General features: G+C 45.4%; 1 protein-coding gene across 1 annotated transcript in view; it reads right to left on the reverse strand.

The window, feature by feature from the left end:
* Positions 1 to 10,948: 10,948 nt before the first annotated feature.
* The window catches only part of ZNF185 (zinc finger protein 185 with LIM domain), a 46,642-nt gene continuing 40,928 nt past the window's right edge, over positions 10,949 to 16,662 (reverse strand). Inside the window, exons 23-24 of the mRNA XM_060087950.1 lie at positions 14,126 to 14,224; positions 10,949 to 13,214 (exon numbers count right to left, since the gene is read on the reverse strand). Of these exons, the coding sequence (XP_059943933.1) occupies positions 14,126 to 14,224 (99 nt within the window). The 3' untranslated portion in view covers positions 10,949 to 13,214. The remainder of the gene's footprint in view (positions 13,215 to 14,125; positions 14,225 to 16,662) is intronic.

Raw genomic sequence — 16,662 nt, forward strand, 5'->3', positions numbered from 1 at the left:
TAAGCCCCACCCCTGATGCCAAGCCTCCCCTCACGGAAGTTTGATCCCACCAAGACCTACCCCCAACCCAGGCGCCACCCCCACTTAAGCCCAGCCCCTGACGCCAAGCCCCACGCTTACGGAAGTTCGATCCCTGCCCCCACCGAGCCCCACCCCTTCCCATGTCCCAACCCCCCTCACTCAAGTCTGATCCCTAACAAAGCCCTGCCTCCACCCAAGCCAAATCCCTGCCCCCACTCAAGCCATGTCCCACCCCTTCCCAAGCATCATCCCTGTCCCAAGCCCTGACCTCACTCAAGTCCAACTACTGTCCCCAAGCCTCCCGCCCTCATTCCCCTGTTGTCCCCACCCACACCTAAGCCCACCTCCCTAAGCCCCGACGACCCCTTCACACACCCGCTACCTCAAACATTCCTCATTCCAGAGCAGGAATACATCTGGTCAGTGGAAGTTGCTGGAGGCCAGGGGAGGAACGGCTGAAGCCACTCTCCCTCTAGGATAAGGCCCAGAGCCACTAGTCCTGACCGCAATGGCTGTGAGCAGGGTTAGGTGTGGAATAGGTTCCCCTGCAATTCCTAGGCTGGTCGCGGTGCCTGGAAATGGCACGGAATTGATGCGGCGCCATGCCTGATGTAGTGGGATCCCACGTCCAGGGGAAACCTGTAGCCACCAACCCCTGGGACGCCAAGGGAGATGGCAAGGGTCATTGTGCGGAATCCCATGGGGTTTGGATGGCTCTCTGTGCTCCGGGCCCCGACCAGTACCTGCTGGAGATGCCTACAGGCCGAAGCGCCTGTGCTCCACAACCACCACGCGACCGTCACCACTGCTCGCGCGGTGCACACTGGGTCGGGAGCCCGTGGAAAGGGGCTGTCCGGCTACAAACTCCCCGCCCACCCTCGCCCCGCAGAGCTGCACACGGCCCGCTCGCGCCTGCGCCCTAGCAGCGTAGCGCCCACCATCCCCCCTCGAGAGGTGGAGCCCTCGCCCCGCCCTGCACCAGTGTACGCAACTAGGCGGACAGAGTTCGAATTCAACCGGGGCACCTTAAACTGCAGAGCTGGACAGAATCCAGCCTTGGACTGTGAGCAGGGTTAGGTGGGGAATAGGGTCCCCTGCAATTCCTAGGCTGGTCCCTGGAAGGAGACCGCCAGAGCCACCACGTGCCACGCCAGGCCCAGCAGCCATCTTGGCTCTTGTTTAGCATGTCTGTTCCCCATTGGACGGGAGCTGTGGCGTGACAGTCACCAGTCGCTCTCCCTATTTGAATATTCCAAGCGGTCAGCGCAGGGCCGGGTGCAAAAGTAAAAGCCCGGTGGGTGTTTACTAAATGAAATCCTGATATTTTTTTTTAATTGGTCTGTTTTCTAGAGGAGGACGGCAGAAATACAGCTGCTTCCGGTAAAAATGCAAGGGCACGAAAATTTTTCGTATTCACCGAGACCGAAAGCTTTCAAAGAATTACATTCTCCCATTATTCCCTTGACTTCACAGCCTAGTACTACCCACCTAGTACCCAAACTGCTTCCCGCCCTTTTCCAAAGAAAATTTCTTCCACAGAAGGAAGACTGGAATATTTTCCCGGGGGCCCGCGGGACCCTAACTCGCTATTCCGGAAAACGGCGTGGGGGGAGCTCAGGTTATCGCACTGGAAATCTGCAAATCTGGTAGATCTTGATAAAAATGCAAGTTCTGATTCAGGAGGACTGGGGTGGGACTGAGATTCCGCGTTTCTCGAAAGCTAGGTGACTCCCATGCTGCAGATCCCTGACTACGCTTAGAGTACCAAGGCTCTGAAGCCTGTAGTCACTTTTCGGACCAGAAGTTGTGGTCATTTGTTGACAGAATAGATTTCTTTTGCTTTATTCAGGACACAGAACAAGAGGCTTTTTGATTACATTTTAATAAAAATACTAAAAGCAGACACAATATTAAATTAAAGATTACTTTTAAGTGCAGATATTTCCTGTGTCAGAGAAGGGGAACACAGACCTGAACATGCCTTACCTAATTAGAATGTACTATTGAGATATTGAGAGGCTGTTAAATCATTCTCCTTCCCATGCCAAGAAAAAGGGGTTACCTGCTGGTGTCAGAAAATCCTGGACTCCAAATGGGACATTTCACTTGTGGGCTCTCATAATAGCAGCCCACTGTGGCTCCATGAAGCCCCCACTCAGCCACGTGGCATTACAGGTATGACAAGGTGTCATAAAGGGTGATACCATGGGAGGAGAGGTTCTGACCACCATCCTTGAAAACAGCGGAGGTTAAGAAATATGTATGAAAACATATAACATTATATTAGTTTCAGGTGTATTTGTATATGTTGCAAAATGATCACCATGATAAGTCTAGCAAACATTTATCACCACACATAGTTTTTTTTCTTATCATGAGAATTGTAAACATCTACTCTCTCAGCCAATTTCAAATATATAATACAGTACAGTATTATTAACTATAGTCTCCATGCCGTACATTACATCCCCAGGACTTACTTATTTTATGTTTTTGTGTGTATGTATGCGTATATAATGTTTCCTACCCTGATGGTATTACCAAATTAAATTATGAAAGTCTTTCAAAGAGCTCCATTATTATTGGTTTAGAGATACTTAAGTGCTTTTATAAATTGAATACTCAAAATTCTCAGGAATTAATGACAGTGAATTTGTTCTCACAAAACTTTATTTCAGCAGTAGTTGTTTCATATGTAGTATGTCAGTCTTAAAGATAGTTTCCAAGATCTTTTGCTAACTTAAAACCTTACACTTATACTAAATTAACTATGCAGGATGTGTTTTTTTGTTGTTGTTGTTGTTGGTTTTTTTCGGTATGCGGGCCTCTCACTGCTGTGGCCTCTCCCCGTTGCGGAGCACAGGCTCCAGACGCGCAGGCCCAGCAGCCATGGCTCACGGGCCCAGCCGCTCCGCGGCATGTGGGATCCTCCCGGACCGGGGCACAAACCCGCGTCCCCTGCATCGGCAGGCAGACTCTCAACCACTGCGCCACCAGGGAAGCCCCAGGATGTGTTTTTGTTAAATAAAAGAATAATTTTGTCCTAAAGTAAAATGACTGGTTGTTCCAGAATGAAAAAGATGGAAGTGTAGGACAAAACCTGAATGGATATGGTTCTCAGAGGAGATTTTATCTCTTGTGGTCAAAGCTGACTAAAGATCAGTGGGTTTTTTTATAAGATTTTAAAAAATGAGCTATAGGGCTTCCCCGGTGGCCCAGTGGTTGAGAGTCCACCTGCCGATGCAGGGGACATGGGTTCGTGCCCCAGTCCGGGAAGATCCCACATGCCGCGGAGCGGCTGGGCCCTTGAGCCATGGCTGCTGAGCCTGTGCATCCGGAGCCTGTGCTCCGCAACGGGAGAGGCCACAACAGTGAGAGGCCCACATACTGCAAAATAATAATAATAATAATAAATTAAAATAAAAGAATAAAAATAAATAAAATAAAATAGAAAATGAGCTATAATATCAAATAGTGCAGTGATGCAAAACTAGAATTTGATTTTCTCTGTTAAAATGGAAACATTTCCTTAGATTATTGGTCTGCTCTTAATAAGAGGTAGTAGAAGGTTTTTCTTTACTTTTTGAGTAATCTGCCTAGAAAGCAAAGATTCTTTCTTTCTTTCTTTTTTTTTTTATTCAAGACCCTTTTATTCTCTAGTTTTGCCCACATGGAGACGCCCTCCTTGAAAAGGCGCTAAATCCTTCCATTCACTCTAACACCTTGTGCTGAAAACATGTGTTCCAAGGTTTCAGCTACGAGATCCACATTCTTAAAGCCCTGTTTCTTAAACCTCATCTAGATTTCTCCCATTGGATGGGGGGAGATGACCCAAACACAGAGAAGAACAGCTCAGAACTGTGGGCTCTGCTTGCCCAGAAGACCTTGCAGCTCCCCTGACCACCCCGCTGGAGCCAGGATTAGGGCCCTGAGACGAGGGGCACCTGCTGGGCTGCTGCCACTGCAGATGGGCCACGCTGCCATTGGGCGCCTTCCTGCCCCACTGCCACCGGCCCCCAACTCCTGTCCCCTTCACTAGGCTGGCTGTCACCTCTAGCTTCCCTGGAGTTCGGGGATTCCAGACGGTCTCTGCTCACACTTCTGTATCACGCCTGCTGCCTCAGCACTGCTGATCCACACCAGGGGGGAAAAGCACACAGAACTGCTTTTCAACACACCAACGTTCCACACCAAAGTTATTTGATAAGCCTGCAGGTTCTTTTTCATCGGAGGACACTCCCAAGGCCATGACTTCCCCTTGCTCCCCACTGCCCTTGCCGGCAGACTGGATGTGCGTGGCCGCCGTGCTGAGTCGGGCACACCACCCTGGCTCCACTCAGGCGCACTCTCCTGGAGAACTGAGGGTGGTGCCCTGGGCTCATCAGCAGGACCTGTCCCGAAGCCAGTCCTAGAGTGACAAGAGCTATACCTGCAGGTCTATTCCACTGACCAGCCGCCGAGGACCGAGCTGGGCCCTCAGACCCGGGTCTGGATTGTGTTGGCTGGTCATTCTTGCCTAGGTTCACAGGCCACCAGCCAGTGTCCTCCCTTTCCTGCTCATCACCGCACCAGCGGCTCACTCCTACCTGCTGCCGTCACATGCCTGGCAACCTGGTGTTCCGGGGCCAGCCAAGAACTGAGACCCCAGCAGACCCCTAGTTCCCAGCAGGCAAACTCCCCATTAAACTACTGCTGCCTAGCCGTGTTCTCGAGGCTTCAGAGCCGGGAGTGTGCAGAGAGCATCGCAAGCCCGGACGCCCCCAGCCCCGAACCCACGATGCTCCGGCGGAGCCACAGGAAGCTCACCACACACCGCCGCCCAACACAGGCGACCTCTGTGCCCGCTTGTCCCGTGGCCCCGGGTGCACCTCCGGCCAAAGAGTCTTTCTTATCAGAATAATTTTCTTTGCTTTATGTTGACTTTGTCATAGCCTTCAACCAAGTCTTGTCACTTTTGAAAGAACTAAGGTTCTTTATAGTTGCATTACTTCCAAAGATTTACTTTTTAAATATTTTGTCACTTTGGTTAAATAGACAAGTAGTGTTTCTTACTGACACATGATCTTATTTAACCAAGTGTTCAAACCTTCTGACAACTTTTTTATCTTACTTTCCCCACACTCAAATCCTAAGCGATATATTCTTTTTTTCCTCTTCTTTCTTTTTCGCTGCACTAGGTGACTTGTGAGATCTTATTTCCCTGACCAGGGATTGAACCCTGGCCCTCGGCAGGGAAAGTGCTGAGTCCTAACCACTGGAACGGCAGCGAATTCCCCTGAGTGGTATATTCTTGATCTCAAAGCTTATTTGAGTTTTCCCAGATAGAGCCTGGAAAATCACAAAGTATCTCTTACCTTGTAAAAACAGAGGTGCCAGAAATAATTAAGTTTATTTGATATATTGAGTTTCATGGGAGGCTTTTTCAAATCATAAGAGATGCCTAACCTTCTGTAGGTTACACTTCTGTGAGCGAAATGTTATTAATATAAATGTTTTAGAAACCGTATTAATTTCCTGGAGGTTTGTCAATGCCCCCCTCAGTGTTCATGATATGTCCTGGTGTTGCTTTGCCCGATATTAAACAGTGTAGTGTTATCAATCATAATTGTAGTTATCTTTTAAAATGTTGCATGCCACAGAAACAACAAAATTTCCTTGTCAATTGCATTATTTTTGCGATGAACTCTCATCAGATCTTTAACCATGAGCATTTTAAACCTTTTGTCATGCACTAAGGCTTCCCTGAAAGCGCTTGCAATCAGCTACAGGCCAGAATGCTTCCCCTTCAAGAAAAAGGGGCTGTCTCAGACCCCCATGGAAAAGACTATGCCAGATGCTCTGAGGCACAAGCTTCTGATGCCATTACTTAAATAACTTTGAAATCCTGTCACTGGATTAAGCCAGAATTTCCAGAACTCTAGTGAAGAAGCTGATGGGTTCATGAGACTGCTATCCCACGACTGAGCAGAGCAAGAATTAATTACATAGGACTTAATGAACTCATGAAAGATGGTTATGGGTTTTGTTTGGAATATTGCTGATGCTTTCATGCTCTATATTCTGGATATAAGGAACCCTTTCTCATTTCTCTTAAGCTATCCATGACTGATAACAATTTAGTAGACTATACTTTCATAAATGGACACAAACCATTTATTTTTTCTTCCCTGCCCAATCCCTCCAGAATTTGGAAATTATTTTTGAGCACTCTTATTTTCATGGTAATACGGTTACATGCCTAGGTTCAATAAGAACCTGCCTTTCTTATTAACAGGACATAATTGGAAACACTGGTTATATAACCAAGGCTTTGACTGGAATGTCATATTTGTAAATGATGTTCATAGAATCACGTATGACCTGACAATTTTAAGGAACTTGGGTTGAGTTTATGAATCCAAGTCTTATAAAACTCCCTTGGGAACCTGGTACTTGGCTTACAGAGTTCCCAGCCTTACAGATGAGTAAGGAAGGTCTCTTCCTGGCAAGTCCAGGAAACTCAGGTTATTTTGGGTACCTTGAGAGGAATTCACCAATATGTATATATAGGAACCACGGGTGATATCTGGGTGATATCAAGTTCTTGGCTTGGCTTACTAGCCTTGAGAGGCTTTAAAAGTCCAATCTGAAATTCTTTGTAAAAACTTACAGCAAAGCAAACTTTAAAAGGGCTCCATGGCCAATTACCATCCTTGCTGCACCTGTGCAAATAATGAGGTCCAATCTAGTAAGACCAGAGTTAGTTTGCAATCAAGAATAACCTTATTTGAGATGATCTTTGATCAAAAAGAGGGTGACCATTGAGAGAAATTTTGCATTTCATTAGAACATTAGAAAATACTATGAGATGTGGGTTATGACATTCTGGTCTTGTTCATTGTCTCTGAGCTATTTTGCCCCTCTTTGTAAAACTTCATGGTTTTGTTACCAGGTAAGAATTTGTAAATTGGACTGAATCCTGCAATCTTGCGCACATTGTCAACACTTAACAAATTTTCAGTTATTCCAATTTCTTTCAATATCTGGCTACAACCCTCCAAACTAACATTTCTCATTTTCCTCTCTCCCTCCTGATTTGGCACCACAGACCTAAAAGCTGACTGCCTAGATCCTTATGAAGACTCTAAGTTGTCTTTAAGCATAGATGAATTGGAAAAAAAATGCTTGTTAATCAAACTTTGGTTCAGCTTCTGTCCTTCCATCAGGCCTCTGAACTTTGGCCCACCCCAGCCTGAGTCAGCAGACAGCCCCTCCTGAGAATAGACTGGACTCAATGGAAAATATTCTCTGACCTGCTATGCAATCATGCCACCATTTCATCCCACTTCCCCACATCCAATTCTTTCTAACCTTGCTTACTCTTCTTTAAAAAAGAAAAACTTTTCCCCTAACTTTTCAGATGCTTGCAGAATTTACTATCACAACATTCTCCCTATTGTAAAAGTCCCCCTCCCTCTGTTGCAAAAGTCCCCTTCCCCTCTTTCAACAATTCTTCTGAATAAAAGTCTCTCCTTAATGAGTCTGTATTTGTTTTTTTATTTGACAATAGTTAACAGACAATAAAACACATCCATTTTAAGTGTACATATGATGAGTTTTGACCAACGTATACATTCGTATATACTCACCATCCCTCCATCGAAGGGCGCATACTGTATGATTCCATTTATGTAAAACTCTTTATATAAAACTTTTTATATAAAATGCTTTAAAATACAAAGTAATCCATAGTAGCAGAACGCAGATAGGTGGCTGCAGGATAGAAGGATTCCAAAGAAGCAGGAGGAAAGTTTTGAGAGTGATGTATATATTCACTATTTTAATGGGGTGATGAGTCCACAGATACATACATGTGTGAAAACTAATTTTAAAAAGTGAACACTTTTTTTTTTTTTTTTTTTTTTGTGGTACGCGGGCCTCTCACTGCTGTGGCATCTCCCGTTGTGGAGCACAGGCTCCGGATGCGCAGGCTCAGTGGCCATGGCTCACGGGCCCAGCTGCTCCGCGGCATGTGGGATCTTCCCGGACCGGGGCACGAACCCGTGTCTCCTGCATTGGCAGGCGGACTCTCAGCCACTGCACCACCAGGGAAGCCCAGTGAACACTTTTAATGTGTGCAGTTTCTTGTGTGTTAAATATATCTCAATAAAGCTGTTAAAAATATGAGTGTGCAGACAATCTTCACTAGAATGGCCTGTAGCAATCTCTTACAGCTCTTTAGAAAGAGATTCACACATTCCCAAGCAGAGAGTTAGACGCAGAAGGCACCCAGAGGAGGAGGTCACGCTGATTACGTTATGAAGAGTGCAGCAGACAGGAGTTCCTGGGCAGTGGGGGGTGGGATGGGGAGGGAACACGGGCAGCATTCATGAGCAGGGCTCAGTGTTCAGAGGATGTTCAAAAGAAAAGGAATCCTGCAGATGGTATTAGATAACGGGCCTGGCACACAAAGTGCTCCTTGGGCGACAGCACTGTGCAGAAGGTGTTCAGAGACAGAGTGTACAGTGAGGAAGGCCTGGAGCAGGGATTCTTCATGGGACAGATGGCATGGTAGGAAACGCTCACAGGTAGAATGCATGCTGCAGAAGCCATTCACAGGCAGGGCATGCGGTACAGAAGGAGGTTGGGTGGAGACAGCATTAACAGGGAAGCCCATCAGGAAAGCAGTGCCACTGTTTCCCTAGCAGGAAGGTTTGAGAACAAGGAATCAGTGGCTTACACAAGCAGTAGAAGGCTGGAGCAGTGAAGGTCAGGGAGACTGCTGCTGGTACAGGAGGAAAAAGCCCCCAGCAATTCCACCTGGAGGACTGTCATGGATAATTCGCAGGTTTCCCAGAAGCCACTGGGAAAAAAGCCAGGTGTACCCTCTTTTTGACACCCCATATTTTTCTTACAAATGATAACAACAGTGACACTATGCTTCTGCTTAGCATGATGCAACCCATACCTCATATACATGAATATGCCTTTGCCTTCTTCAAGAAGCGGGGACGTCAAAAGTCCCATTAGATACACTCTCAATTCTCTGGGGGATGTCTGTTCCTTCTCTAGTTCTGTCATAATTACACTTTGACATACTGTAACCTATAGGTTAAATTATATGATTAAGCACCACCCACACAATTTAAATGCAAGATTTGGAAATGGGAGAAAGAAAATGGGGCAGATTTAAATATATAATAGCAAAGCAAGACGAAGTATGCATAGCTTCTATAGCTGTTATTTTTGCAACTGGCCATGAGGTCACAGTATTTGTAACTTCCTTTCCCACTAGCATTTCAGTTCCCTATGACCTCATCTAGCTGGTCGTGGTTGTCTACCTGGCAGTAAGATACAAACCTTTATTCCTAACCAATCTGATCCCTTAGTGGTCCTGCCTGCATGAGTCATTACCGTCATCCGTTATCTTACACTATTGGACATGGGAACACTAAGAGACACTCCCAGAAGACTTTTCTCCTAGGTTTCAGATGTGGTCCTTGCAGCGACCCTTTTCCCCTCGATAATCAGGAGAGTCAGCCAGCAGGTAAAATAACACCCTTCTTGTTGATTCAGTGGCAAGAGGGGCCCCAAATGGCCAGGTAGGGATCTCAACTTTGAATTCAATGTAACCAGTGTTGGGTCCCCTGGTGGAAGCTTTCCTCCCTTGGGAAGTTCATGGGAAAAGGATATTGTGCAGAGAAACATCACAAGAGAAATGTGGTGTGTGGAAATTCACAGGCGGAATACATTCATAAGCAGAGTCCCGAAGAGGACCCCACATGGGGGTGCATGGGTTGGGGGCCCTCACAGGTGTGGATCTATAAAGGGGAAGGAGGAACAGGGGAGACTGGGTACTGGGGATCAACTGGCTTGGTGGGAACCTGGTCTGCTAAGTCATTTTTCAAAATAACCCTCCCCTCTTTTTTTTCTAGGTCTTGGTGTCACATGCTATCAGCAACAGAGTCCTAGGCCTGGTCAGGAGCCACTGTTAGAGCTCTTGCCTCTGAAGTGGTAAAACCTCTTCTTCCTTTGCCAAATGTACTCATGTAGCCAAGATGGTGGCTGAGGTTGGGGTGAGAAAGTAGCTACAGGGACACTAGTTCAATACCTACTGAATACTAGGTCCCAACGTCCCTGCTCAGTTGTAGAGGGATTCCTCTGTCATGTCTTCTATCTTTGGACTGACTTCTTGACCACCCTTTTTGGCCCCAGGCTGGATCAAGACATCGATGACATGCAAATTATATTTTTGGATACAAAACCTGGAAGCATGGATCACGTGATAGGCAGAATGACTATTCAACAGGATTCTGACAGCTTGGGGCACCAGCCTTAATGAGCAAGATGAAAGTCTTGCCTGTCGGTACACATCTGGAGGAATGGGTTCGGACGTGCAGTTGGGGGGCACCTTTGAGGGTAAGAGATGCATACTCAGAATTCCTGTCAGAGCTGATGGGACCAGGGGTGTTTAAATGAGAGAAGAGTTGACAGAGGAAGAACCCAACAAGCGTATTTATCAATTTTAGGGGCTGGCGTATAAAAGAGGGATTACAGATTACCAGTGGGTGGTAGTTAAAGGGAACAGGTTGTAACTCAGCTGAGGAACGCATTTCCACAGACAGAATGGGCTTGTAAGGGACTGAGCTCTTGGTCATTGCAAGTGTTCAGTAAGGACGAGGCGGCCACCTGTCGACAATGAAAGGAAGGATGGGCCCAAAAGAATAAAATATTCTTCATTACAATCTGACAGGTCTGGAATTGCACACTTGCTGTGCATGCATAATTTCTAGATAATGCTGTTTATTTCTCTTTAGATTTGATACTTCTTAAAAGTATTTGCTTCTGTAGAGAAAACTTTGATACTCCTTAAAGTATTTATTTGCTTTTGTAAAGAGAGTGGCTTCAGGTAATAGGAGAAAATAAATCACACAGCCAAATACACCAAGTTATTACACCTATAAAAGGAAACGTTAACATTTACACATGAAATATCTTACCATTTATTATAATTGTGTACATTAATGAGTTAAGCAAGTATGATTTAAAATTCTAGGCAAATAAAAAGAAGCGAAAGTGTAATGCAACCACCTCTCTTCCTTAAGTCCGAAGAATTCTGTGCCATTTAAACATGAAAGAGATTTTTTCAGATTGGAGTCAATATCTTGCATGTTGGTTCTAAAACTCTCTTAAAGGCAGAGTGTATCTAGAAGGTAGGGAAGCCAGCCTATCTTGGACCTCTTTATCCTGCCAAGACTCAGGGGTGCTACCTCCCACCCAAAGGCACGACCTTTCTTTCCCTTTCACTCATTCATTCAGCACCTATGTGTCAGTCCCTACCATCTGCAAAGTCCCAGGCTGAGGGCTAGTCTTGAGGAAAACCAGCTCATATTTTGTACGAGTACATGGCCAGTTTTCCACTCCAGAGCAAATCTGACGCACATCTATGGAAATAAATGGAACATTCCTCTCTGATCATTTGGCAGGAAGAACAAGTACACCAGCCAATGTGCATAGGGCTCAGAAACTGGAGAGAGATGGAGAGGCATTTTCTAATTAAACCAAGAGAAAAGGCCCTCATTTTTCATCAGAAAAACTGTCAGGTTGTCCTTTCGAGGAACTTACACAGTGATGCTGGTCCCAAAGGTAGAGGGGCCCAGTCGAACCTGAGCAGAGCATCAGCTGACTGCATGAATGGGCCTGCATCTGTCCAGCTGGCCAACAGGTATCCCTGTTCCAAGTACCTGGGGTTTCAGTAGTTGCCACTAGCTTGGGACAGAGTCTGGACTGGAAAATGGGACGTCACTGAGGGCCCTGTGCCCAGATCGGCTAGCCTACTGGAGCTTCCCCTGGGTTGACAAGCTCTTCTTTGGGAAGGTCTGTGAGTCAAATCTGTTCCCAGCTGAGAGTATTTCAGTTCAGAAGTGTTTTCATGGAAAAGGGAGGTGAGAGGGCCAGTTTGGCCCTTCTGGTATTTTATGGGGACCCAGGATGCCCAGAGGAGGGGTGCAATTCCCCACCTTCCCCTCTTTGTAAAAGTGTGCCTCAGGGAAGGCTTGAGGGCGTGGTGTCACCTCCACACAGCGCTTCGCATATACTCAGCATTGACTCAACGTTCATGTCTGTCATTACCGTTACTAGAGGGAGATAGCGATGGTTCTGCACGATGCAATGACCCCCTCTCTGAGCCTCAACATACTCATTTGCAAACTGCGGAGAAGAATACCCTCTGTACAAGATTAGCATGGGGATTAATGCCACCACTTTGTGATAACGCCTGGTACACAGTAAGGCCTCAAGAAATGTTAGCTGATTTTCTCCCTTCATAATCCTGCTGGAGTCTATAGACCCTAAAACTTGCTTTAGGGGATTTCTGTGTAAAGTTTAGGGATCGGAAATTGAGGGCAAAGTTATTAATTAGCTAGCAAGATTCAGACACAGATTTCCCTTTGGTCAGTAGCCTCTTAAGAATCACATTCTATAGAATTTAAACCTAACGTGTAAACTTTCTAATACATGTCCACATGCCTGCAGGACAAAACGCAACTATATTGAAAGGTAGGTAGGCAGAAGGTCATTAAAATCTGCTATATAACTCAATCAAAAGCAACTAACTAGTTGTAAAAGTATACGGAAAGTTTAAAATATATATATGGCAAATAGACAAGCTAAACATTAGCCTATGTCAATCCCTAGCATTCAATGTCTGCAATTTACCCACCAGGGATCGTCAACAGTCTTTAACCCCTCAGAAGCTTCAGGAGGTCTCCTTCTTCTGTCAAGTTCCAAAGGCACACTCACAGCTGTGAACCTGAATGTGATTTGCTCTCTGTCCCAAAAGTCAGGATACACCGAACCCCACACTCTTGTCCGTGCCTATTGTACCAGGCCACCTAAACTCATCAGGGAGCTGGCCAGTCTGAGGGAAGCCAAAATGGAATTATTGTTCAATCCTCTTTGCTTGAGCCTGAAGTAACATAATGGATGGGAAGTGCTTTCTAAGCTACAAAAAGCTACACACACAAGTAATTATCATAACATCATTAAGACATGGATGCTACTGGATGTAAGCAAGTTCAACTTAAGAAGAGCAAAAACATGAAGCAATCAAATGGAGGAGAGAGGAAGTGAGGGAAGAAGAGTCAGCAACTTGGGGCAAGCGGGGACAGTCAAACTTGTCCAGGAGTTATCAGCTTCTTCTTAGCCTGGAGGAGCTAAAAGAAAATAGAAGTATTCATGAGATTGGAAATACACACCCAATCCAATGAGCAGTCACAAGCCCTTGGGGAGGGTGACTGCTCCAGGCATCAGGAGTAACAGTCCAGGTCAATGTGTCTTCTGGAGAAAAGGCAGAACAGGCTTGTAGCTGGTGGAGGGCCTGGTTGCTACCGATTCCCATTGCCTTCAAGGGAGATATTCTGCTCTGTGCTTCTAGTTGAGGAGGAGGATCACTGGGCCCCATGAAGCTCAGACACTGGGGTCAATTCCACTGGCTTTTAGCATGCAAACCTGTCTTCAGGCAGAGTTCACAATGTGGCCCAGAAGCTGCCCAGGCACCAGGACAGCACCATCACTTCCCACATATGCCTATGTATCCTGGACTTGACCTGCTGCTGGTCCCCAGCTATATATCTTGTTTTACTGAATACCTTGGCTGAGTCCTGATCTGATGCTATATGAGCAATGGTGGAGGCGACTCAAGGGAATGTGGCAGAGAGCCCCACACCTGAATCTGAAGTCCTGGGTTGAGGTCCTGATTCTGCCATCTACAAGCCAGGTGTTTTCCCATGTCCTTTTGCTTTCTAGGTCTTTACTTCCTTGTTCCCAAATGAGGCTAACAGCATAGGCCTGGCCAGCATCCTAGGGCAGCTAGAGGGCTTAGCTGAGGTGCTGCATGGAAGATGCTTCTTGAGAGGAAGAGACAATGACTCCTGCAACTTGGAAATGTCCATGGGGAGGGTCTTTATCTGCGCCACCTAAGACTTCAAAGTATCACAGGGCATAGGGACACAAGGACTCGGGGTCCCCTGAACATAAAGGCTAACAGAGATAGCAGTGTCCCAGGTCAAGACTCAGGGAGAGACCAGAGCACATTTCTTCCCTCTAGTAAGTTTCCAGCACCCACCTAGAAGAGCTTCTCATAGCATTTCCCACAGTGGATGGTGTCACGGTGAATGAAGATCTGATCCAGAAGCTCACCCATTGGTTTACTGCAAATCCCACACTGAAAGAGAAAACAAGCTAGAGGTCAACACACAAGTGAAGCAATATAAACGAGTGGAGTGGGCAGGCTCCAAGCTGATGGCACATCCTGGACTTCGAAGCAGACAATTTAAAAATGGCTAACAGAGACAAAACCCAAACAAAAACAAAAAAAAACCTAACAGGCAGAATGATCACACAGTGGTTAGGAGCCCAGGTTTCAGAATTGGGCCTGGGTTTGAGCCCTAAATCCACTACTTATTAGCTAGATGAGCTTGGGTAAGTTACTGAGGCTCCCTGAGCCTCCATTTCCTCATCTACAGGAGGGCTTTAATTGTGACATTTAAAGTGCAAAAGAAGGTGACATGAAGGCCCACTGAAAGGTAAAGCTATTTCAGCAGTCCAGCCACTCCAGCATGTCTCTCCAGTGAACGTCTAAAGGATGAGAACAGCCAGCCATCTGCAGCGGACCCTCCTGGTACGAGGAGTCAGAGCAGGGTGACCTGCAGACAGTCTCAACTAAGAGGAGACCAAGAGTCCCCATATTTCTGGGACTCCAGCTGTCTCTAGGCCCAGCCTGGACTAAGGCTTCTGGCTTCCAGCTGAAAGCAGCGGAGAACAGCTGCTAGGATCCCCAAGACCCTCTGCTCATTCTCACCAAGCATCTTTCTGATGGCTCTTTCTTCTGTTTTTCAGTTCCTGTCTCCTGGCCATTTATTTTTTATTTTTTGAATTTTATTGTATGTATTTTTTTATACAGCAGGTTCTTATTAGTCATCCATTTTATACACTTCGGTGTATACATGTTAATCCCAATCTCCCAATTCATCACACCTCCACGCCCACCCCCCACTGCTTTCCCCCCTTGGTGTCCATACTTTTGTTCTCTACGTCTGTGTCTCTATTTCTGCCCTGCAAACCGGTCCATCTGTACCATTTTTCTAGGTTCCACATATGTGGATTAATATAGGATATTTCTTTTTCTCTTTCTGACTTAATTCACTCTGTATGTCAGTCTCTAGATTCATCCACGTCTCTACAAATGACCCAATTTCATTCCTTTTGATGGCTGAGTAATATTCCATTGTATATATGTACCACAACTTCTTTATCCATTCGTCTGCCGATGGACATTTAGGTTGCTTCCATGACCTGGCTATTGTAAATCATGCTGCAGTGAACATTGAGGTGTATGTGTCTTTTTGAATTATGGTTTCCTCTGGGTATATGCCCAGTAGTGCAATTGCTGGGTCATATGGTAATTCTAGTTTTAGTTCTTTAAGGAGACTCCATACTGTTCTCCATAGTGGCTGTATCAATTTACATTCCCAGCAACAGTGCAAGATGGTTCCCTTTTCTCCACACCCTCTCCAGCATTTATTGTTTGTATATTTTCTGATGATGGCCATTCTGATTGGTGTGAGGTGATACCTCATTGTAGGTTTGATTTGCATTTCTCTAATAATGAGTGATGTTGAGCAGCTTTTCATGTGCTTCTTGGCCATCTGTATATCTTCTTTGGAGAAATGTCTATTTAGGTCTTCTGACCATTTTTGGATTGGGCTGTTTGTTGTTTTCAATATTGAGCTGCATGAGCTGTTTATATATTTTGGAGATTAATCCTTTGTCTGTTGATTCGTTTGCAAATATTTTTTTCCCATTCTGAGGGTTGTCTTTTCGTCTTGTTTGTAGTTTCCTTTGCTTTGCGAAAGCTTTTACGTTTCATTAGGTCCCATTCGTTTATTTTTGTTTTTATTTCCATTACTCTAGGAGGTGGCTCAAAAAAGATCTTGCTGTGATTTATGTCAAAGAGTGTTCTTCCTATGTTTTCCTCTAAGAGTTTTATAGTGTCTGGTCTTACATTTAGGTCTCTAAACCATTTTGAGTCTATTTTTGTGTATGGTGTTAGGGAGTGTTCTAATTTCATTTTTCACATGTAGCTGTCCAGTTTTCCCAGCACCACTTACTGAAGAGACTGTCTTTTCTCCATTGTATATCCTTGCCTCCTTTGTCATAGATTAGTTGACCATAGGTGCGTGGGTTTATCTCTGGGCTTTCTATCCTGTTCCATTGATCCGTATTTCTGTTTTTGTGCCAGTACCATATTGTCTTGATTACTGTAGCTTTGTAGTATAGTCTGAAGTCGGGAAGTCTGATTCCTCCAGCTCTGTTTTTTTCCCTCAAGACTGCTTTGGCTATTCGGGGTCTTTTGTGTCTCCATACAAATTTGAAGATTTTTTGTTCCAGTTCTGTAAAAAATGCCACTGGTAATTTGATAGGGACTGCATTGAATCTATAGACTGCTTTGGGCAGTATAGTCATTTTCACAGCGTTGATTCTTCCAATCCAAGAACATGGTATATCTCTCCATCTGTTTGTATCACCTTTAATTTCTTTCATCAATATCCTATAGTTTTTTGCATACAGGTCTTTTGTCTCCTTAGGTAGGTTTATTCCTAG

Source organism: Mesoplodon densirostris, chromosome X (assembly GCF_025265405.1).
Source record: "Mesoplodon densirostris isolate mMesDen1 chromosome X, mMesDen1 primary haplotype, whole genome shotgun sequence".
In the NCBI taxonomy this organism is placed as follows: domain Eukaryota; kingdom Metazoa; phylum Chordata; class Mammalia; order Artiodactyla; family Ziphiidae; genus Mesoplodon; species Mesoplodon densirostris.